Source organism: Acanthaster planci, linkage group LG03 (genome assembly GCF_054643075.1).
Source record: "Acanthaster planci isolate LZ-2023a linkage group LG03, COTS_SCS, whole genome shotgun sequence".
In the NCBI taxonomy this organism is placed as follows: Eukaryota; Metazoa; Echinodermata; class Asteroidea; order Valvatida; family Acanthasteridae; genus Acanthaster; species Acanthaster planci.
This window is the reverse complement of record NC_141779.1, coordinates 18,387,375-18,409,823: the sequence shown is the minus strand read 5'-3', so window position 1 is coordinate 18,409,823 and position 22,449 is coordinate 18,387,375. Positions and strand designations below refer to the sequence as shown.

The following is a 22,449-nucleotide window of genomic DNA, read 5'->3' as shown; positions in this document are numbered from 1 at the left end:
TTGGGTCAAGTTGGATCAGACACGCCCAGGTGAACATACATCAGTTCAGGGTTTTCCTTTCTTCCATCAGCCAACGGAATCAACTCACCTCCTATTGCACTATCATACGCACTTCGGTCCACCCCAAGGATCTTCTTGAAGGTGCCCGTCTCGTGTCCTTCCTCCATCTCCTCAATGCTAACTTCCCAATCACTCGTCAGTCCCATCTCCAAAGGTTTACTGAATGATAAGGAAAAGCAATTTGTTAAAACACTGGGCTACTTTCACAGTAAGTAAAACAAAGATAGGCAAATCCACTGTTGGCCACCTGATGGGTCAATCATGTGGCATTAGGTCACAGTATTTAACTTTCCCCCAATACAACAGGGTTATGAAAGGCCTGCTGAATGACTAATACACTTGCAGATGAGGCATGTAGTGTTCACCAGTGTGTATGATGGCACTGCCCTTTAGCAAAGGGTGCCTTGCATTGTTGGAATAATGCTACCTAGGCAGGAATTTTCCATTCAGTCTAAGACAATACCTTTAATACCTTCAAATGCATGTCCAGTTTCACTGGGCACAGAGTGTGGTGGTGTAATGGTACATGGCAGAAATTGTGCTCAGTTGAATTTGTGTTTACTGTAGGCGACGTCCTTTCTGTGACTGAACTACATACATCTGTCTCACTCACTTTGTCTTCAGCATGTTGGCGGCGTGCACTGCCACAGCTCTTGTAGCCTTAGGGGACTTGGCTCCGTGCCAGACGCATATCGCCGCTTTGTTAATGCTGTCCTTGAGGTTCAGCAGCACATAGGAGGTTCGGGAGCGTAGCTGACTGGCTTTGCATTGTGTCTCTGCCAGCAGTCCTTCCTCGGTGTGTTCACTGCGGACACAGTACAACCTGTTGGGGCCTAAGACCGAAACAATCCAATCAAGAGATTTTGGATTCACTTCTGAATCTAAATAATGAATTATCATCAGGTTTCAATAGAGATGATTTGAATTTATTATTTTCAATTCTCTTCAACTAACAGCTGTTACTGTTGCCTTCCATTCGGTCTTGCCAGTTTGATAACAAGCACGTCAGTCACCAAGAGGGGAGGAGCCTGGACAACAGCCCCCCCCCAAAAAAAACAAAAAACATGGAAAAAAAAGCACAAAAACCATCTACTGTTCTTGTGACATGTCTCCCAGCTGGTACTGTGGCCCTCTAGCACCCAAAACTGGCAACTAGGCTGTAAACAAGCTACATGTACATACACACAACATGGAGAAGAGGAAAGATGGGGCACAAGATTCAGCTGTGATTTTCATGAAGTGGCAAGCTTCCCGCTTATCTCTTCGCTTCAACTTACCGGTGGTGTTAGTTTCTTCGTCTTCCCTCTTGCCAATGTGTACCACCATTCTGCCGTCAAAGAGCTGTAGGAAGGCTGGAGGCTCTTTGCCTTGAATTACCTGGGAATCCAAAGAGAAAAAACTCCACTTCATAATAAATCTCTTGCGCATGATCATTTCTTTTCATACTTTTTTCTTTCGCTGGAATAAACCCTGCATTCTAGAGTCGCAAGTTGACAAAAAATCATTAAAAAAAATACTGGAAAGAGATATGGCACATACATCAGAAGCTGAATACCTAAGACAGCTCTAGGTTATGATGTTTTTATTAAATTACAATTACAATGATTATTTTATTGAATTATATGTGATTCTCAAAACCACAAATTTTGGTGTGATTTGGAACCCTATATGCAAAGCCTGGAATTGTCGTAGCACCAAATGACCATTTGCAAATCCAAGAAACAACCCTGAAATATTAGACAGCTCAAATTTTGATTTCTGATGTGAATTCAACCAGAAAGGGTCCGGCTCTCCACCTGTCTCTGAGGTCCTCTCTCCTCATCCAGCTCAACAGTCATGAGTGCTGAGGCCCCCTTCTCATTGATGGTGCTACCCAGTCCCTGCCAGAAAAAGTAGGCACATCGCTCCCGCCCGTGGCCTTGGCCCCGCCTGGAGATGTTGCCCTTCAAGTCTCGCATTCCTAGAAAGATGAAATAGAATGGTAAGTGTGGGCATTGATGATGAGCACCTGGGTCTAACTAAAGGACAAGACCTGCAGACCGAGACAAAGATCACAGAGATATTCATGTGTAAGTGCTGGAAATAATGTAAACAGTTTCAGACTGTCAACAAGCAGTAAAATGTGTAAATCACAAAAGTTGAAGATAACTGAGGAAGCCTGTGTTACCACAGCATCAGGTCGTCTAGATTTTTTACTGAAAGATATAACCATAATCCAGCAATATTCTGCATTTCAATGGTCATGGGGTGATTTGGGTAATTTATTGTCTCTTCTATTAAGAATAGTACACTAATTTTCTTTTACTTTTACTCAACTACGAGCAGGTGTATTGCCACGGTTTTGTGTGCCCATTTCTAAATTAACTTTCTGACCCACGTATGTTAATTAACAAAAACTAACCTATGTAGACACTATAGTAAATTGAAGAATATTTAAGGAAACAAACATTTTCACCATACTTCTTTTTCTTTTTCAATCCAATCGCCTTCACGATTTTGTTTCAGTCAGCAACCTGATTTGCTCTTCAAATTCCCACCCATTTGCAATCTACTACTCAGTGTTCCCCTCGACTCCACTTCTATGAGTGAGGACTACAAATGATCTCCTTTGGCCCTACCTGTGCTCTCGACCCTGTACTGCCAGCGTACCACATATGTGTCGCCCTCATGAAACTGACCAAAGCTTTCCTGGGGCAGAATACTGTGCTCATATTCAAGAACGTGCCACACGACCACCGACAAGGTGGTGATTTCATTGCCGCGCTGGTCAATCTTCTCAAAGTGTGCTGCAGTTAAAAGAAACCCCCAGAAGCAGTGAGATTATGAATTGCTGAATGGGAAGGAACAGGTTCAGAAATTGAATTTCCACTTGTCCAAATGCATTCAATTTTGTTGTGGCAATTTCCAAAAAGGTCAACTGTAAGTTTGCCTTGTTCTTCACTACCTTGGGACACTATATTTGCACTAATTTTTGTTCTCATCTTATACTCAAACTAATCCTACTTTTTTCTGAGTTTTCATTAGATTAAAAGAACGGTGATCTTTATTACCTGTGCCTGTTGCGGCCTTGGATGAACTTGAACCTAACAACCAAAAGAAACAGATTTAAAAAGATTTGATTTTCCAATGTTCAGTTTTCAGTTAAATTTCCACAACGTTTACATTTTCCACATCAATACACAATCAGAAATCCCGGGAGTTCCGACAGATTGATGGCTAAATGACTAACCATTAACTATTATCTGAAGAACAGAAATGCACCAACAAATGGTGACTGAATAATGTGAGGCATCAGTCACTTCCCTGAGAATTCACAGGAATCCCTGGAATCACGCACCTTTCCCTCTGCCAAGGTTGGTGTTTTCCAGTATCAGATTGTTGGATTCCTTGCTGGGGTGTATCATCTTGGCAGCATCATATGGAACCAACTCTGGAGCTGCTTCAGGCTGCCGTAAAAATCAACCAAAAGATTTACCCAAAATAATTGCCATAAATATTTAATGGTACAAACTAGCCCTTAATTACAACATGTATGGGATCAAAGCACTTCAGCAGTTAATTTCCCCTTATCTATAATGAATGAGGTTTAGCATTGCAGGCAATCTGCTCTTCAGACAATCAGTTTCTGCTGTCCCATGATGCCTTACAAATCTTGCTATCTGCCACTAATGCACACAGCAAGGATACTGTGCATCCCTGCAGCAAATGTTCAGTTTTGTACTCAATCTCCGGGGGGTTCCAGTTGAATTGCGATCTCAAAAACGTAGGAACCCGGCGAGAAAAGCCACTGACATGTTAACCATATGCTGCCGGGTTTAATTTTAAGTTGCATGACGTATTCTGGGGGATTTTCAAGACTTTCCATTTTCAAAATTCTTCAAAAATTCATAACTTTATTTACTGGACGTTTACACCCGCACGAATGACTGCCTGGTGGCTACTCTAATCTAACAGGCAATATCTAGTGACGCCAAGAGTATTTCAGCCAGGTCTGCCGCCTTGTAAAGAGAGCCCAGACTGTGCTGTGTTATGTAATTTTCTTTTGTTCTCGAAACTGGCCCACTGCACTGCTGGCGTCTTGTCAAATGCGGTCAGATTGGTATGCAGTGGTATTGTATCGCTCATCACTGGAGCACTTTTGTCTGCGGTTGTAATCTGCTCGCGCTGAATGCCACAAACAGTGGTATAATCATTCAAAATAATGACGGATTTCCTCTGCTATTGACAACTGAAACAAATGTTGGCAATTCCCAGCAGCCCGGTCTTTTGTTCCGAGTACAGTCTTTTGTTACAAGGCCCAGCTCCTTTGTCGGCTTTGCATATAAAGCCAATGTCTGCGGTACCGGGTACCCCGGCATGAAGAGGTTATCAACAGGAGGCTACTATGCTGGCTGAAGTCCTACCATTTGTGGAACACCAGGACAGCCAATAACAGCCCTGACAAGGTTATTTGTGACTCTACGGGGAGTACATGTCATTTAAGACAAGGCTTCTTGGTTGTTCATTTCAAACCAGACCCCATGAGTTAAATGACTACTGTAAGAGGGATCTATCGGCACATGCACCATACCTTCTGTTCCTCTTCGTTGGTTTTAACTTTGATTATCCTGGTTTCACTCGGCCAATCGATGAACTTGTTTTGGAACAGCACCGTCTCCATGTGTTCTGTGGTCTGCAAATCAATACCCTCATATCATTCACAAGTTTCAAATGTACGGTATTTAACATTTACAGCACTATGACAAAACAGCCACATATGCCTTGTGTTCCGTTCATCACCCCTCCCCCCAACTTACCTTTCCAAACAGCGCCCACTCTGGTCGGTCCTCGCTATGCATAGGCTTCTGTGAGTGTCCAGGCCACAGCGGGTTGATGTCAAACTCTCGATAGTCATAGCCCCGCTGCCAGACAATCTCGGCCAGCTTGGCAGCAGTTTGACGCTCCTTGCTGGATGTCTGCTTCCCTTGCCATATGTACAGCTCCGACCCAAAATCAAACACATAGATCTGGAGAAATCATAAACCCCCAAAACAACCAATAAGTTCAAAATTCACCTGCATGAATGTGTGAAGTACATTTACAATTTTTTACCCATGGGTTAACATTGATTAATCTTTTTAAATCTGTGCCACAAGTTAATTTATACATTGTTAAGGACACAACTGTTTCAACATTTTACTAATTGAGTTTGCAATAAAAAGTACAAAATATTTTAATGTTTCTTCAAAAGTGTTGACTGCGATATGGATTTGTTGATACTGGAAAGCATATTTTACAAATTTCAATATAATTTCATTCCAATATATTCCTTTCATATGTATCTATTCTACAACTCTTATAATCCAATGAATTTCAACTTAATCAACTGCAGGTTCTAAACACTTTAAGATGGGGATGAGAAAGACTGTCTGAAAACTTTTAAAGTTGTTATTATTATTATTATTATTTATTTGAGCATCACAAGAACAGACAAGGCAAACTTGAACAAAAATATATAAAAAACACCAAAATCACACGTACAAGTAAATATAAGCAGTAGCAGGGACCGGGGACGAAAAAGAACAGGTTGAATTACATGTCTGATAAGAAAGCCTGCTTGAGGGCCCTGAGGAATCGAGGGAGTCGGGAAACAGCTGAGTCTTTGATAAGTGGAAGTAAAGAATTCCACATTCTAGGGAAACTGCGCATGGGGGAATGAAACAAAGCTTGTGTGCGGGAAGGAAGACGGTAGAATGTGAACAAAGCTGGGTGGTAAATAACTCAAGCTGTTTCTTCTCGTTAACTGAAAAAAAAAACAAGGGAGCAAGTCTGAACTCTGACCTCATTAGTGTTGAGCATGGAGAATTTAGGCGGCGACCCCCAGTAATCATCACAGGGTACCAGTGACTCCCCTTCCACCTTGTAAACCATGTTGGTCTCCGTGATATAGATTTCATGCAGCTCGTCCTCATCGGCACGGGCGATATCTACAAGTATGAAAACAGACACCAAAGATTATTTCCAAGTTTTCAGTTCTTCTTGGGTTTACTTGCTCATTATAACTTGGTTCCACAAATCCACTCAAATATACAGAGTACATGCAAACGCACAGGTCTTAAGAACCCAAGTACAGCATTTTGAAGAATTTCTTGTGGTTGTGCAGATGCTAGGGGATGGGGTGCTGTGCACTCTATGGCGCAAGTATGAAACTGGGCAGCCAGTATCACACCAGGCTAGACATCATTACAACTTTACAACAGAATGTAGGCCTAATGCATGCACAGCAAGTACAGTGGGCAGAAACTCCATGAAATTAACAATCAACATTTTGATCAGAAGTAAACTGTTACCAGGGTCCCCAAACAGATTTCACACTTTCAAGGTATACATAAACATAATTTCATTTTTCACAAAAATTCAGCCTATAGTAAATTTTAAAACGTTGGTACAATTTTATACACGGAAATTCCCTCTTTTGAAGGTTTATAATTTTCCTGGGTGGTAGAAGAGATAGTAATGGAATATTCAGCTGGACATGACACAGAAAAAGTACAAGAGCACCTACCTTTGATATCATCCTTTCCTCCAAGTATCTCAATGAATCGCTTCCAGTCTCTACTAGATCCCAGGGGCCTGCCTTTGGACTCTTCAATGGTGACAACTGAGGGTGCCTTGCAACCAAGGTCTCTTGTTGTCTGAATGAACTGGGCAATTTCTGATGCCTAGGGCAAAAGAAAAGACAACAATGTTAAAACACAGATTCAAATATAATTTTGAAAATTATTGCTATATGTGATGAATTTGCAGGAATTTAATTGTCAAATCAGAACCCGATTGTCATAATTATCTTTAAAGTGCACTTCACACAGACAATGAACACACAGAAGAACTGTAATAAGGGAAACTGTTAGATCGAAGCAATGGCTAACCTTTGACCTCTCAATGACATTGGAATACTCCCCGATCCATAGGAAACACTCTTTGGGTGTGACCAGCACAAAGCAATCACCGGTATTCAGCATTTCAGCTGAGGGTTCGATTAATCGCACTTGAACAAAACGTCTGCCTGTTAACACAAGGACGGAAAAGTTGAAGGTTGAAGTATAACGGCAATGGTATGAACCCAAAATGGGATCTAACCTAACAAGTATGAGTCAGGATGCCACACTCAATGATACATCAAAACAAGGAGCTCGGATTTCTCTTCTCAACATGAACTAAACCAGAATTACTGAAAACAAAAATGGCCAGAAGACTCATTTTGTGGAATCTGGTCCAAAATATTCCTTCTTCACTTGTGACAACATGTGTTATGAAGCGACTAACAGAGAGGTGTTGAAGCACTTGTTAGTTATCATTGGTTAGAGTCCAACGGAGGCCATCGCACCTTTGATGTGGAGCAGCATGAGGTCCTTATAGGGCAAGAGTCGAGAGAGTTTGCCCTCCATCTCCCTGACATCTTTGACCTTCTGTAGCTTCTGTAGACCCTTGCTGATGTCCTCCTTACTGGCCAGTCCCTTCCGTGCTGACTGGTGTAGCCTGGACTGAGACGACACTGGGTAATGGCCAAACACAAAATGTCAGCCACTTTTTCATATAAAAGTTTTCTTTACATCTCTAAACTCAGACTTAGACATTTTGATAAACTCAACTAAAATTCTGTACAGACGTTCACAAACTCATCACATTTCACTTTCCTCTAAATGCAGTGAAGTAAAAAGCAAACCAAAATACTTCTTACAAACTTTCAAACAGTCTGGTAGCTTCAGAACAACACACAAGCCTGGTATAGAGATCTGCAGATACTAGTGTGATGCTGATGTATATGTATATGTACTGTATTTCCCCCCTCCCCGAGACAAACACGATTCTTGGTATCAGTTTTACAGGAGTACAATCAATCATGGGCACAGGTGGAATTTGCTGGAATGTTTGACTCTAGACCAAATTTCACAGACACGGGCAGAACTAAAGAATACTTCAGATCAATGTTATGTGTACTGTACTGTAAATGCTAAACCATTTTAGAGGATAATTGATGTATTTTACTATGTAACTATCTTCTCAGCTATACTGGCCCCAGTCAAGTGCAGGAATAAAGAAAATGGTTGCTTACATTCCACCCGTCTGGATCTCATCACAGCTGTCCTGTCAACCGTCTGGGTCTCTATGACTTCCTTCTTCACCTCCTCATACTCTGTGACGATGTTGCTGCGCGTCTTCAGAGCTCGGATGGGGTTCTTGGCACCGTGGGCCCGCCTCTTGGGTCTCAGTGACATGCGATTCCGTGACATTGCTGTAAGCCTTTGTTGTATAATTAACATCAAAACAATAATCAATGTAATGTCAACTCTTCCAAATAACTGTAACACATTGACACAAATTCCAGACAAGCTGCTTTTGCCAAAATATTACCAATTCATTTCATATTCCAATGATTTTACACTTCTCCTGTCCCTCTGGTGTACAAGTTATAAAACACAACAATTTCCTGTCTTTTGCCTTTTGGCCACAACTTTGGCAAACCCTCCACAGCTGGTTTCTGGCCCCTTCTCTCGTAGCCATTAGTAATACTCTGTGTATGAAACTGGGCCCTCTAGAAAGACTGGGCTGAGACTAGGGGATGTTAGGAGATGAAGAATATCCCCAGAAGCATACCGGTACAACACAAGGGTTGTAATGATAACAAGAAAATACTGTGACTTTCCAGCGTTTTTAACTGCTATTGGCATGAATTTTCTCACAAATGACTGTGTGAATCATGCATTTATTTCATTTTGTAGAAGTGCTAAAGGGTAGCAAATCATTACGGATTCTTCCTCTGAAAAGCACAATGTGAGAGTAACAAAAACCCTAAAATCTGGAAAAAATAAATAAAAAAACACATCCCAAGAAGAATTTTGACCAGGGTACTCTACATGTAAGCGTAATCTAACTTTCTTACTTGGGCAGTGGGACTTCTGACAAGGCATCAAAATCTGACAGTGCCACATCGTCCAGGGAGGCCTTGCGATCCTTCGGCACCATGGCCGTCTCGGTGACAATGGTGGAACTGCTGCTGAAGAACTCAGCAAAGGTCTTGTCGTCTGGCTTCATGATGGCAATTTTCTTCTTGACGATGCGAAAGCCAGACTCCGACTCAGATTCGGTGGTTGTGGCGTTGGTGGACGAGCTCTGGCCTTCTGGCTGTTTCCCTAGAGACAACACAACAAAAGTGTTGCGATTTTGTGTCCATTTTGAAGGATCATTCTGAACAAGGATTTGCATTCGTCAAATAATAAACTGACATTCTAAATTTTATTTTTTAATCACCATTTCAATTCTAACAACATACCTATGCATCAAAAAATGGCTACATGCATACACTGTTAGCTCTTCTGTTTCTGAAACAATCAAAATCTTTGACGCCATTCTTACACAAGGTGTCTAGACTGCACTGATTTTTACACGCCGTTTGAACAAATGCATTCGTTGTGGATTTGTTGCAATGTATTTGATACCCACAATGCAAACAATTACCCACAATGCAATGCCTTCTTTACCTGAGACACTAATGGTTTTACTACTTGTGCTTTCGCTTCTATCCTCGTTCCCATCACTCCCATTTTTCTCCTTATCCTGTGGTTCCTTTGTCTCAGTGCCCTTACCGTCAGCCTCCTTTTTATCACCGAGTGTCACACGACCTGTAGCAGAAAGGAACTGATAGTTGGTAATTTGGCAAAATCAACTGTCTTTTCAGTACTGATCTTGGTAATGCCAGTGCGGGGAGAACTGTGGGCAAAAGCAATGAGTGATGACAATGATAATTTGCAAGAGGTCTCAAATGTTGACGTTTATTACAACCAGACATTTCTTCCGATATAAATGTAACTTCTACATTTCCACTGGGATGTGTACACACAAACCCATGTGTAACAGCATTCCCAACCAAGCCATTTGACATCTTAACCAACTTGTTGTCACAGTAAAATCAGGTGCTGGTAGAAAGGTGAAGTTGGTTGTATTCTCTGGTATTGAGTTGCCACCATGAACATTTGAGGACTGGGGTTGGTTAGGGTGGGTCAGGTTGCAGCTGCAAGAGCCTGCTACAGCAGAGTGGTGCGATTAGGTTGAGCCAAACCTACAAAGCCATTTAACCCTTGACTGAGACACAACACCAGCTTTCCAAAAGAAAACAACCTGAATTGAAGCTTTGAGCCTGAATTCACAACAGCATTTGACCCTGGCCTACCAACCTACGCAGTCACACAAATTCTGTCTTGTGTGAACTGGATTATAACATTTAATCCATTTAGTCCCGCACGCTGGCAATGCCCACTAGGTGAAGCAATACTATTATGAATATTTATGCCAACAGTTAGCAATGCGTGACTTATAGTCTCTGTAATAATAGCGCCATAGTCAAAGTACTCCCACACAAGCTTGAGGACACTGGCAAATACCAATCAGGGCCTTCTTGAAAACTACTTCCGCTACATGTATAAATGTCTTCGAAAAACTTGAAAAGTATCAGTGCAGGGGCAGTTTTTAGTACGTGGTCTAAATAAAATTGCCAAAAAAAATCCATTAAAAAACTCTAGGGCATCAATGGGACAACATACAAAGCAGCCTCACTGGTGGATTTGAGTGGGAAGTAGCCAATACCTGCTGCGGATATGTAACTGATAGGAAACATCTTTTTCAACTGCATTTATAAAAATAGAGATGCTACCAGTACACATACTTCTTCAAAATCCACTGGGAGGTTAAGGAGATTTTTGCAAGAATTGAGAAAGGTACAAATGTTGGATCAAGCCGTTATTTTCACTTGAGGAATGATGCCAAAATGAACATGTAAGTTCAAGGGTTTGGGGTAGGCCTCAAGGTCTAGTATTAGTGATCACAAAGAATCTTTGTCAGATTTGGCATGATTGGGGTTAAAAATTGAAGTACAAAGAATGAGGCACTCGTCTCCGAGAATGATCTCGGCGGATTCTGAAAGGCTGCTACAATACTGATTAGGTCACTGAGGTTTAGCCTTTACCTCTAAACGAGCCCCCTCTCTTCACCCGAGCACTGCCGGCCCTTTTCAGCTGGGGTGATGTCTCCACCACCTCCTTGCCGGCTTTGGACATCTTGCCCGAGACGGTGAACTGGGTGACATCTTTCTCCTCCACTCGCTTCTTCCAGGAGGTCTGGCTGTTCTGAATCAGCTCCATTCTCTTGGAGATGCTGCAGGAAGCCAGATCAGGATCCTACAGAAAACAGGAAATATTTTAAGATATCAAAAACAATCGCATGTGGTTTTACATGAACCCAAGGCCAAGTTACGATAAAAAATAGCTGTTCGTCTTAGAATTTTGCAGGAGATAAAGAGGAAGCTCTTTGTTCTTTTAAGACAGCAGATCGACAATCTCGACTCCTTTTGCTTATGAACGTACTTCTGTGTCTCAAGGAGCCACCCCCCTTTTGGACTTGCTTCAAACTTGCACATTTTGAACTAGGGGCTTACCAAAATAATCATCCACCCCACTTTTCAAGTCACTGACCACGTGTACATATATATGCACACCCATAGCCTGTACCGTCGACTCCACACTAGCTAGCGTCACGATCTCACCTGGGATGGAGGCCGCGCTGAGCTTTCAGAAACCCCTCCCTCCCACAAGTAACAAGTATGCGTTAAGTTACTTGAAGATAAATTCAGAAGACATTCCAGATACCGTCCAGCAGCACAGTAAACAATCAAGATTTATATGTACATGTGCATGTACTTTTTGAAATACATAAATTGATATGGCTGCAGAAAGGTATCATTTACAAAAATACATGTACCCTCTTGACATTGTACAATGGAATAAGATCATATGTAAATGTATGTAGGTGGTCACATCAAAAGCATTCTTTATAAAAATTTCAATTCAATTATCACATTTCTGCAACTGTGATGCATAAATGTACACATGTGTATGGACATACTACATGTACATGCATCAGTATGTATGCAGTACGTGAATTGACAGCTTTTGACAGTCATATTCTGGTAAAGAAAATAAAATTCTTAAATCTAAACCACTACTGAGAAATAATCAACACCCACTGTGCATGACTTGCCCCCACAAAAAAAACTTTACAGACTAAACGTAATTAAAACCTTGCTTTTAATGATGAAAGTAATGCTTGCCGAGAGTGAAATTGAACACAGTGCTAACACATCACTTGCGAAGTGTGCCATTTACATGTACAGGCATCAAAGTCCCACAAGTTGTCATACGTGTACACATGTACATAGTGTCATCCACTTTCAGTTGAACAAAATGGTCAGAAAATACTGTACATGTATGTGTCACCACAATTTCAATATATATATACATGTACTTTATTCAACATTGAACAAAGCCGGCATGAATTGCAAAAGGTGTCAATGATCACGAATGCAATGCAATGGAGAATGGTCATCATGACTAATATCACTTAGTCTGAAATCGGGAACAACCAAATACCCTGTGGTTTGCCTTTTTCTTGCTTGGTCATTTTAAGTTGACAGATGCACACTTTCCAATCATACAATCTGCCCATGAAGTCACGTACTTGGCACTCAATGTTTGCTTGAAGGTTTGCTTTTGAAGTGTGCATATAAATGTACAGTACATGTGAAAGGAGAGCAGAAGTGCAGAAATACCGAATACACAAATACTTCACCAGTGGGATAAACAACTCACTGACTTCCCAACAGTTTGTAATCTGTTTACAGTACCAGTTAACTTTGACACTTCTGAGTGAATAGCCCATTTCAGGAAAAAAAATTCTTTTGTCAAGAGATTTTGACAGCCGCACAGGGTCAGCATTCTACTCCTTTCAACTCTACTGGAAGAACTGAAAATGCGTCAATTTTTTTTTTGGGTGGAATCAATGTTGCCAAATCAGAGCTTGGTCCTCTTTCAATTAAAATAACAGCAGAATGTAAGTTCAACACAAGAGGAAACACCTTTGAAAGGAATGATGCATTGAGTTTAACATCAACATAAGGTGGTACTGGTACATACATGTATGTACATGTACACTGACTTTGTCTTCAGTGAGGTAAGAAATCTTACAAGGAACATTGAGGTGGTGGAAATGTCCAGCCAGACAGATGCTAAAAGCTCTGTTACACAAAATATTCTGGAAGTCTGCACATTTTTTTGGGGGGGGGAGATATTAACACAAGTCAGAAAAATTGCACAACTTTTAAAATCCGTAACCTTTTACAGGAGCGTATAGAGACCTCATTCCATTCCTAAATTAAATACCGTGGCCTTAAACCTCTAGAGCCCTTCCAAACTATTATGGGCCTCACTTGTATGTACTTCTAGCCACCTCCCCCTCCTAATCAAATAAGGAGACAGGATGTGTACCTTTCGCCTTTTCAATACTATAATAGCCATCCTTTCCCATGCAAGTAACCCCTCCAAAAACCTTCATCTCAGAATGGGTAGAAGCTGGACAGCTCGGTGTATGGTACACTGCGACACACCTCTAAACCTAACCGGACTAAGTTAATGATGCCGGTTCTAAAGGTAAAACAATGCAATCAACTGTTAAAAAACAACCAGTCAATATGGGAGTTGTTCCTGTATCCATGTATGATGCTAAAGCTTGTAGTTTACAGGCATGCAAATTTGACACCAAAAACGAGAAAATTCCAATCTTTACAAGACTTGGTACAGTGTTTTCCAATTTTCAACGGCATGAGTGAGAAGTGAAAACCAGGAAATCGGCTGATCCCAGGAAAAGTATTAATATGGAAGCGCCAGTTCCTGCACCTTCGGCGTGAGACAGCTATTGGCACTGTGGCCCAGTCATTTTCCTGACGTGATCTGAAAGAGAAATCCACAATGTACTGACAGAAACAGCAAATGGCACTTACGTCATCCGTCAGTCTGCTGCTTTCACTGCCGGGCACTTTCAGGAAATCTTTCAGATTGGAGCGTGGCGAGTCATTGTATTTGTTGATGCGCTTTTGCCAGTCCTCTTGTCCGCTCTTCTGCAAGGCTGATAATCTGCAATAATCCATAATGCAAAGGCACATTAGATCTCGGGTGTCGGGCCAGAATTACTGTAGTTCACAACCGATGGCATAAATGCCAGTGTTAGCTCTGCTGCCTAGAGACAATGGTAGTAAAACATTTTCTGTAATCCGAGTTTGGCTTTCAGAATCTCTCTTCTCTTTTTCAAGATTCTGCAAGGTGTATTGGCATTTCACAGCCCTTGTATGACCAGTTGTTAATGTAGGGAACTCGGTTTTGCAATGACATTTTCTATCAAAAAACCTTGAACACATTACATATACACATACAGTATGTGCGTCACTTTGAGGTACTGTACTGTGACTCAACATTTGGGGTTTTATTTGTTTCAGCATGTTTTACAATGAGCCTGTAAGAAAGAAGTGCACAAAACCATGAAAAATGATTCTCATACAAACACTCACTCCAAGAGACAAAATTTTGTTTTTCACGACTGGGTAATTTGTCAGAGCATTTGTTTCTTAAATTTACTGCTGGTTGAACACAAAAAGATATATACCTTGAAAGTTGAAAAAAAGAAATCAGAATTACCAGTAGATGCACTGAAACTCTAATTTCGAACTATTTTCCCTCACCCAACTCAAAAATGTGTATGTATATTAATCATAAAAAAAAAGGAGAACAGTGTCACTGAAACGACTTTGCAGCATAACACAATGCCAATGTCCCATGGGAATTGCAAACCAATCAACAAAGGCCATGGGAACACACCCACCTCTCAGCAATAGAGCCTGAAGTCTTGACCGGCTCTGTCAGTTGCCGCACCTTGGCCATCTCCTCGGGGGTGACGGGCTGTGTTTTGTAGCGTCCTGGGTCTGGGGATTTCAGTCGCCGCGGAGACAGAACACGCTCCTGGACATTCTTAGCTCCCTTGTCGGACGGGGATTTTGATCTGAAAATATTACGAAGAGAGCCAATAATGAAGAGGATAAGGATCAGCCGTGACTGACAGGGAAATTAATTTAAAATCCTCAGTATGGAACTACACTGCTTTGGGCATCGTATGTCAATGCTTTTGTTGAACTTACCAGAATATGCAAGAGTGAATATTCAAACCATGACTGCAAAAATAAGCAAGCATGTATATGTACAATATTTCAGATGAGATTAATTACAGTAACCCTTACAGAGTCCATAATTTTCTGATTTCAACATGATTATACACCTTCGGCGATTAGGGTTAATCAACTAATAACAGCGCGTTCCCACTTGAATTGGGAAAAGGTGGATCTTGATCCAGCATTTTGGTGTGATCGTTATCTTACCGCAACGAAACTGCAAGTCGCGTTCCCACTAGCGCTTGATCCACCTTTTCGGACGGAAATGTCGAACCTGAAAGGTCACTGAGTTCGGTATTGCGCATGTGCTAGCTTGCTGAGTGCGCTCTGTGGCAGTGCGGCGTGCTGGGGCGGCATGCGTGTGACCCTGCGGTGTTTTGGGTGCGGAGTTCTACTGATGTGACGACCTTGAATCGGACCGAATGTTCAGCCTAGTACGTTGTCTCTTCAAACTTTGCTTCCGTTTTTGATACTCTGTCACATGGTGCGGGCTATACGCTAACACGGAATTAGTTTTTGATGGAAAGCAAGTGAAATTACACAAATGAAAAAGGTTAAGAAATGGACGAATGCACAACAAAAATTGTGAAAGGGCAAGGCACACATCGCGGCATGCATGCATTGCGCATGCGCGGTGACACATTTTGCTAGCCCGTAGTTCAGCAGTTGTTTATTGTGCATGCTGTGCACGTTAAAAATTTCACCAGCTACATGCCAAAAAACGTATTTCTTTGTTCATCAGACTGCCAAAGTTTCGCGCCACTCAAGCACGGACGGGTGTTGACAGGTCAAATTGCCAGATCAGATCCACCTTTTGCATTCCCATCTGATCATGATCCACCAATTGCAGGATCTGATCCACCAATTGGGGGATCTGTATCCTGCTCCAGAGGAGGATCAAGAAAGGTGGATCTGATCCTGATCCATCTTATGACGGTTAGCATTCCCACTACACACAATTGCAGGATCTGATCCACCAATTGGGGGATCTGTATCCTGCTCCAGAGGAGGATCAAGAAAGGTGGATCTGATCCTGATCCACTTTATAACGGTTAGCGTTCCCACTACACACAATTGCAGGATCTGATCCACCAATTGGGGGATCAGATCCACCAATTGGGGGATCTGATCCACCAATTGGGGGATCTGTATCCTGCTCCAGAGGAGGATCAAGAAAGGTGGATCTGATCCTGATCCACTTTATAACGGTTAGCGTTCCCACTACACACAATTGCAGGATCTGATCCACCAATTGGGGGATCAGATCCACCAATTGGGGGATCTGATCCACCAATTGGGGGATCTGTATCCTGCTCCAGAGGAGGATCAAGAAAGGTGGATCTGATCCTGATCCACTTTATAACGGTTAGCGTTCCCACTACACACAATTGCAGGATGTGATCCACCAATTGGGGGATCTGTATCCTGCTCCAGAGGAGGATCAAGAAAGGTGGATCTGATCCTGATCCATCTTATGACGGTTAGCGTTCCCACTACACACAATTGCAGGATGTGATCCACCAATTGGGGGATCTGTATCCTGCTCCAGAGGAGGATCAAGAAAGGTGGATCTGATCCTGATCCATCTTATGACGGTTAGCGTTCCCACTACACACAATTGCCGGATCTGATCCACCAATTGGGGGATCTGATCCGGCAATATGGCAAAAGGTGGATCAGATCCCCCAATTGGTGGATCAAGTGGGAACAGGCTGTTTGTTATCAAAATTGGGAAACAAAGAAGCAGTAGCAGGAATTCATCAAGCCACATGTTATTGTAGACGTCGCAACGGAAAGGGGGTGAAGAAACAGTATCCAGCTAGTAACCTCTAGGACAGACTCAGCTGAGGGATCTTCCATCACCTCTGAACTGTGATGGTCAGGGTCATGTATGTACCACAAATCTCTTTAAACAGGTTTCAGTGATGTTGCCGATTTTCTATTTGGGTATTTCCAGAAATTAAGGGTCCAAAAGTGTGACATTTCTGCGTGTCTGTTACGTCTGACTTTTGTTATTTGACATGGAAATATCACCAGAGTTTATTTCAAACTATTACTATTTGTTTGGAAGGTGATTTGCATTAATTCATCACTCTTGGAAATTAGAAAATGTGTTCTGAACTTAATCAAAATCATTTGTCAGATAAGACAGGGACACGGAAAAAAATGGACCATGACCATAATTTCTGGAATTACCCATTTACAAAAAAAAAAAGAAAAGAAAAGAAAAATCCTTTTCCCTCTATTTTGGCAATAACCAGGAACTATAATATACATGTACACATGTACCAGTACAGGTACAGTACTATTATACAGGGACGGAAGTTAGAAGTTTTGCTCAGTAAAAAATGTCAGAGAAATTGAAGAAATTGACATTCTTTGCAAATTACGTCACTGACTCATTATACCGGTAGCTGTAGCATGAGGCACAATGTACCCGAGTACCGAGTACATGTGTATAGCCTATGCGGCTTAAGACTACCACAGCTTTCACAACAAGGAAACAAAAAAATCAAATCATGCATACACAGCACCTGAGACCTGTACTAACTAATCTGTGCCTTACAAAAGTGCAAGTGTGCACATACTTGTACATGTAGATGTATAAAAGTACAATTGTACACTATCATGTGATAATATGATTGCTAGGTCTGCATGTTGTATTTTCCACAAAACTCTTGAGAAACAAACGTCCATGTGAAAGAACATTATCATTGTATAAGGAGTAGAAGAATCAAGTTCTTGTAACAAGATCTTTGGAAAGGTTTTACAACTGAAGTAAGTGAACAACATCCTCGCACAATAAAAACATTTTACTCAGTCAAGTTTTCGAAGCAGATGTTTTTGGCTGAAAACTACATGTGTAATTTTTACTATCAATTTCACAATCAGTATTAACCGAATTTTGCATTTGTAAAATTTGCTCCAAGAACAGATTTTATGATAAATGTCACTCAAATATTAATCTGCTCCAGACTTATTAACACACCAAAACCAATCCATTAAATTGTTTATTTTCATTAAGGAGGAATGAGACTATCATGCTCAGGTAAAGTTCTGAATTTTGTACAAGTACAAATGTAAAATTACACATACAGAACAAATGTACATATCCCATAAGCCGACTTTCATGGTTCACACCATACAAAGCTGGCACAAACAATATCAAGGGCTTTATTGACACTAACACGGTTCAGCCAGTAACACCTTTACATCTGCAGTTATGGGGTCAGAACAGTCAGCACGCCATCTTGATCGTACGTGCGTCATGCTACGCCACTCTAATTCTTTTTGCGAAATGATTTCACACATACTGTACTTGGGGTCACAATGCACTGGCGTGGTACTCTACCGGTACATGGTCTGCTAAGAAAGGCACGGATCGACTACAGTAGCTGGGAAGGAATACGTAGTTTCAGCCTACATCGATACAGGCTGAGAATTTTTACAGAGTATATTTTCTGAAGCTTCTGTTGCAATCAAAACTTTCCGCCAACTTTCAAACATTTCCCTTCAAATCTCCACATTTTCTACCTTGATCACAATCTATCCCTAAACTGCTACGTGGACAAAATAAGAACATTTTACACAAAGCACTTGCAATAACTGGGACCGCAGACCACAGAACATCACTAGGGTCACAACTTTCAAGTTTCAACCCTTAAACCCGTCCAAAAAAATGGCTCTCTGGACAAGAACACAGGACTATATACATGTACATTTACCAGTTCTGCTGGGATCAGCTACATGTAGCAATACTGCATCCTGTAAAGTAGGCTAGCCATTTCAGAAAGAAAAAACTGACAGGTGTCTCTTTCTTTACATGCATTCAGGTGTGCCAACATTTTGGTGTTAATTGAAGCAAAGACAGTGCCATTTGTGATCCAAAGTTTATGTAAACAATTCCTGTTCATCAAAATTACTTCAGGAAGCCATTTGATGGGCCCATCAGCATCCCCCCCCTTATTATTTGCTTTGGAAACTGGGCTTTCTTGACCCAGCTACATGTACGTGTATACTGAGAAATATAGTTGAGACAATGTAAATAGTACACAACAGTCAACGAACTGCAAAACTTGTAGAAGTGAAGTCCTACACGTATCGGTAGATTCTGGTGAGCGTTTAAATCACTACACAGCCATTCCTGAATACTATTTGTATTAAAATGCTCAAACACAAACAAGTTTCACTGAATGCATTAAAGTTGAGAATATTTTGAGAACCGGGTTACAATGTAGAGGTACCACTGAATACCTTCAGGTAGTAAATAACTTGGTGGACAATGGGTACTTCATTGAATTACATGTACACATTAACTCAAGGCTTTGAAAGGCAAATGCATCAAAGTTAAGCGTTTCAGACAAAGGTGCCTGAAAATCCAAAATGTGTACATGTACATACAAATGCTGTTTAATGTATCCCTGTCTTCAATGTACCACTTAAGAAAGTAACTTATGCTCCATGAACCCCTCATGGGTCAAACTCAAGAGACCATTCCTCTGCACCCTTGAAAGAAGTGTTTATGTTGGCAAGCTATGCCTGCTGTGCCCATACAAAAACCTCTAAGCACACTCCAACAGATGGCTTGCTGAAGTGGGCACGTATCTGATAAGTGATATGAGTCTAGTAGGGCTACCACTTTCTAGAGCTACGGCTACGGGTATGTCTGCCGTCCCGCATGTCATTATCTCCTTTAGGCAAAGGTTCAGACATATTGTAGTAGTAGACAACGGACTCAGACGCACCCTAAAACACAACCTGCAATCATGCTTAATGCCAACCTCTGGGTGTTTGTTTTATGGTACCAGTCTATCATTATTACCCAAAGGGCATACCCCGCTAGGCACTCAGTGACCTAGGGTTATGACACAGGCATACATGTTATGTTACCAGCCTTTGTTTGTGTTTTCACTCCCACTTGAACCAAATCTCTCTTGACAAGCCGTTGGTAAGATTCCAACAATGAAGGGCCATCCAGTCCGTGGAACATGTACTACGGTACATAATACTCCCTTGGAGCCTGACTCATTTGACTTTTACATAAACCCTACATGCATTTGGTAGCCTATGCATCTATGTTCCACCCTACCGATGTTACTACTTTATACAAACATGTACATGTAGTGTTTCTGCAACATTTCCTTCAATATTGAGGGCCTCAACCTGCTAACCTTTCATTTTCTAGGTCCAATATGTACCCTGTATTAAATTTAAGTCATAAAAGCCTAAGAAAACAGAATTCACAGTTTTAAAGGAACTACCAGGGGGGTACATGTACCCTGTCCAATTGTCTGCATTTTATTATGTGCCTTCATACAGATTAAATGCTTTATGCTTTTCAAAGTTTCATCAGAAGGAAACTGCAGTGGCCTAACAAAGAATACATGTACACATTAATTAACCCCCAAAGAGACAACGCCCTCCAGTCTTTACAAATGACAGCTTTTACAGTGATTTCAACTGATCTCTTTCATTCACCGTTTTTCACCGAGTTAGCTTGCCATTTGAAACGAGGATTAAAACTGATTGATGTAAACCACGACTAAAATGTTAAAGATGAAAAGCGCGAATTGATCTCAGCAGTTTTTAGTGCAATGAACCCTGGAGAACTAGGAAGTACCGGTCCTGGTACATACAGTATATGTTCTTGGGACATTTCAAGGATGCACATGAGTTGGTTTAAGGAATCGAGTAGCAGTAGCTAGGCACCAGTATTTCTTTTCATGAAAGTCTCAATCAGTGAGCCAGCTCAGTCTTCCTACAGCGCATGCCCAAATTGAAGCGAGTCCGAGGTCGTTCAGGAACAGCAGCACACATGTGCGAATGTCTAGCCTATTAGTGCAGCCATACACAGACTCATGCAGGCACTTTCTTTCCGAAAGACCTTGGCTTTTTGAAACACCGAACTGACTCTCTGAACCACACCAGACCACACCGAGACTTCAGATTCAGTTCCATGGCATGATTTAGAATGCATGGCCTACATGTATATGCTATACTTGCAGTATTTATTCTCAGTATGTGTCTGTCCACCATCCATGGGTATTTGTGTCAAAATTACACTAAAACAACTTTGAAGAACACCATTTAGAAAAAAGGCAGTGGGAAGTTGAATCCCTTTGGTGGGTGAGTGGAGGGAGAGTAGAGAATTGTGTGTACTACCGTCCTGACTCCTGTCCCTCAATTTCTCTTTTTCTTTCACAGCTTCTGATATACATATATGTACCTCTTACACTTGCAACCAAACCTTACACAAATAACAAATTTTTCAGAGGACTATGGTTGACTGAAGCTATTACATTCTGTAAAATTAACTTCCATCGTTCTCCCTCCCATAACCTTAATACTTGGGTTACTATTGGTCCAGCATGTAAAAATAATACATGTAGTCAGTCAACAAGAACAAATCGTCAAATCTTTTATAGTGGGACTGCCTAGAGTAAAATATTCAAGTAAACTTTTCATGCCTTTTTCTCGTGTCCCTAATGTGCATTGTACATCCACAAAAAGTGGAAAGCATAAAAAACATGACCTTGAGTCCTACGCCTACACTAAACAGTGCATCAGTAATATGGGGCGATTTAATGATTACAGGCTAGAAAATACAGCAATCCATGTGCATAGAACTATACATGACTTGCAATACAAGAAAATTTCAGAGCGATGTTGCAGCTGAGACTTTGTAAGATTTTTCTTTTTTTTTCATGGATACACATGTAGAGTACATGTATGTACTGGTAAATGTGCACACTCTCCCAATTTACTCTAAGATAAACGACAGAGTTTTGAAGTTTGGTGGAGGGTAGAAAGACGGAGGATTGCCGTGTAGACAGAGGCTCAATTACTGTGATCACTCATTTCATTTACAATATCGTACTATTACATCTAATCTTTGATCGTTCTTTACTTTCTGATGGAAATTCCAAGAATACTCCACACGTCCATTTCACTAATATTGGCATGTACTGGTACATTTATGTACCTGGTGTTGACAGGGTTTTTGGTCAGGAGTAGAATCACAAGCATTAATGGCCTAAACCCCAGAGGATTAAAATATATGTAGTACATAAAAAGATGATCTACTGCTTGAGTAAACAGCAGTATAATGCTGGCTGGGACACTACCAGTAAGTTCAGTTCTTTTTTTTGGTCTGGATCTCAGACGCATAAAACTGTAGCCAGATGGTAAATTTACTGAATATCCAGTGACTTTCTAACAAACGATGTTTGCATAGGTTTTGCCCACTGCTGGAATTCTGTGAAAATAATGACTCACAGCAAGCTCAATTCAGGGTTATACTAACA

General features: G+C 41.2%; 1 protein-coding gene across 11 annotated transcripts in view; it reads right to left on the bottom strand.

Annotated features, from left to right (window-relative positions):
* The window catches only part of LOC110991023 (uncharacterized), a 118,086-nt gene that overhangs the window by 6,040 nt on the left and 89,597 nt on the right, over positions 1-22,449 (bottom strand). For all 11 annotated transcript variants that reach the window (XM_087134813.1, XM_087134815.1, XM_022256091.2 and 8 more), the window contains 19 exons: positions 14,803-14,979; positions 13,928-14,060; positions 11,063-11,273; positions 9,582-9,722; positions 8,984-9,233; positions 8,156-8,343; positions 7,427-7,594; positions 6,969-7,105; positions 6,605-6,761; positions 5,881-6,026; positions 4,857-5,066; positions 4,631-4,732; positions 3,398-3,506; positions 3,111-3,143; positions 2,679-2,846; positions 1,857-2,020; positions 1,338-1,437; positions 674-893; positions 89-219 (listed from right to left, as the gene is read on the bottom strand). In XM_087134813.1, coding sequence (XP_086990939.1) covers positions 89-219; positions 674-893; positions 1,338-1,437; positions 1,857-2,020; positions 2,679-2,846; positions 3,111-3,143; positions 3,398-3,506; positions 4,631-4,732; positions 4,857-5,066; positions 5,881-6,026; positions 6,605-6,761; positions 6,969-7,105; positions 7,427-7,594; positions 8,156-8,343; positions 8,984-9,233; positions 9,582-9,722; positions 11,063-11,273; positions 13,928-14,060; positions 14,803-14,979 — 2,945 coding nt within the window. The remainder of the gene's footprint in view (positions 1-88; positions 220-673; positions 894-1,337; positions 1,438-1,856; positions 2,021-2,678; positions 2,847-3,110; positions 3,144-3,397; positions 3,507-4,630; positions 4,733-4,856; positions 5,067-5,880; positions 6,027-6,604; positions 6,762-6,968; positions 7,106-7,426; positions 7,595-8,155; positions 8,344-8,983; positions 9,234-9,581; positions 9,723-11,062; positions 11,274-13,927; positions 14,061-14,802; positions 14,980-22,449) is intronic.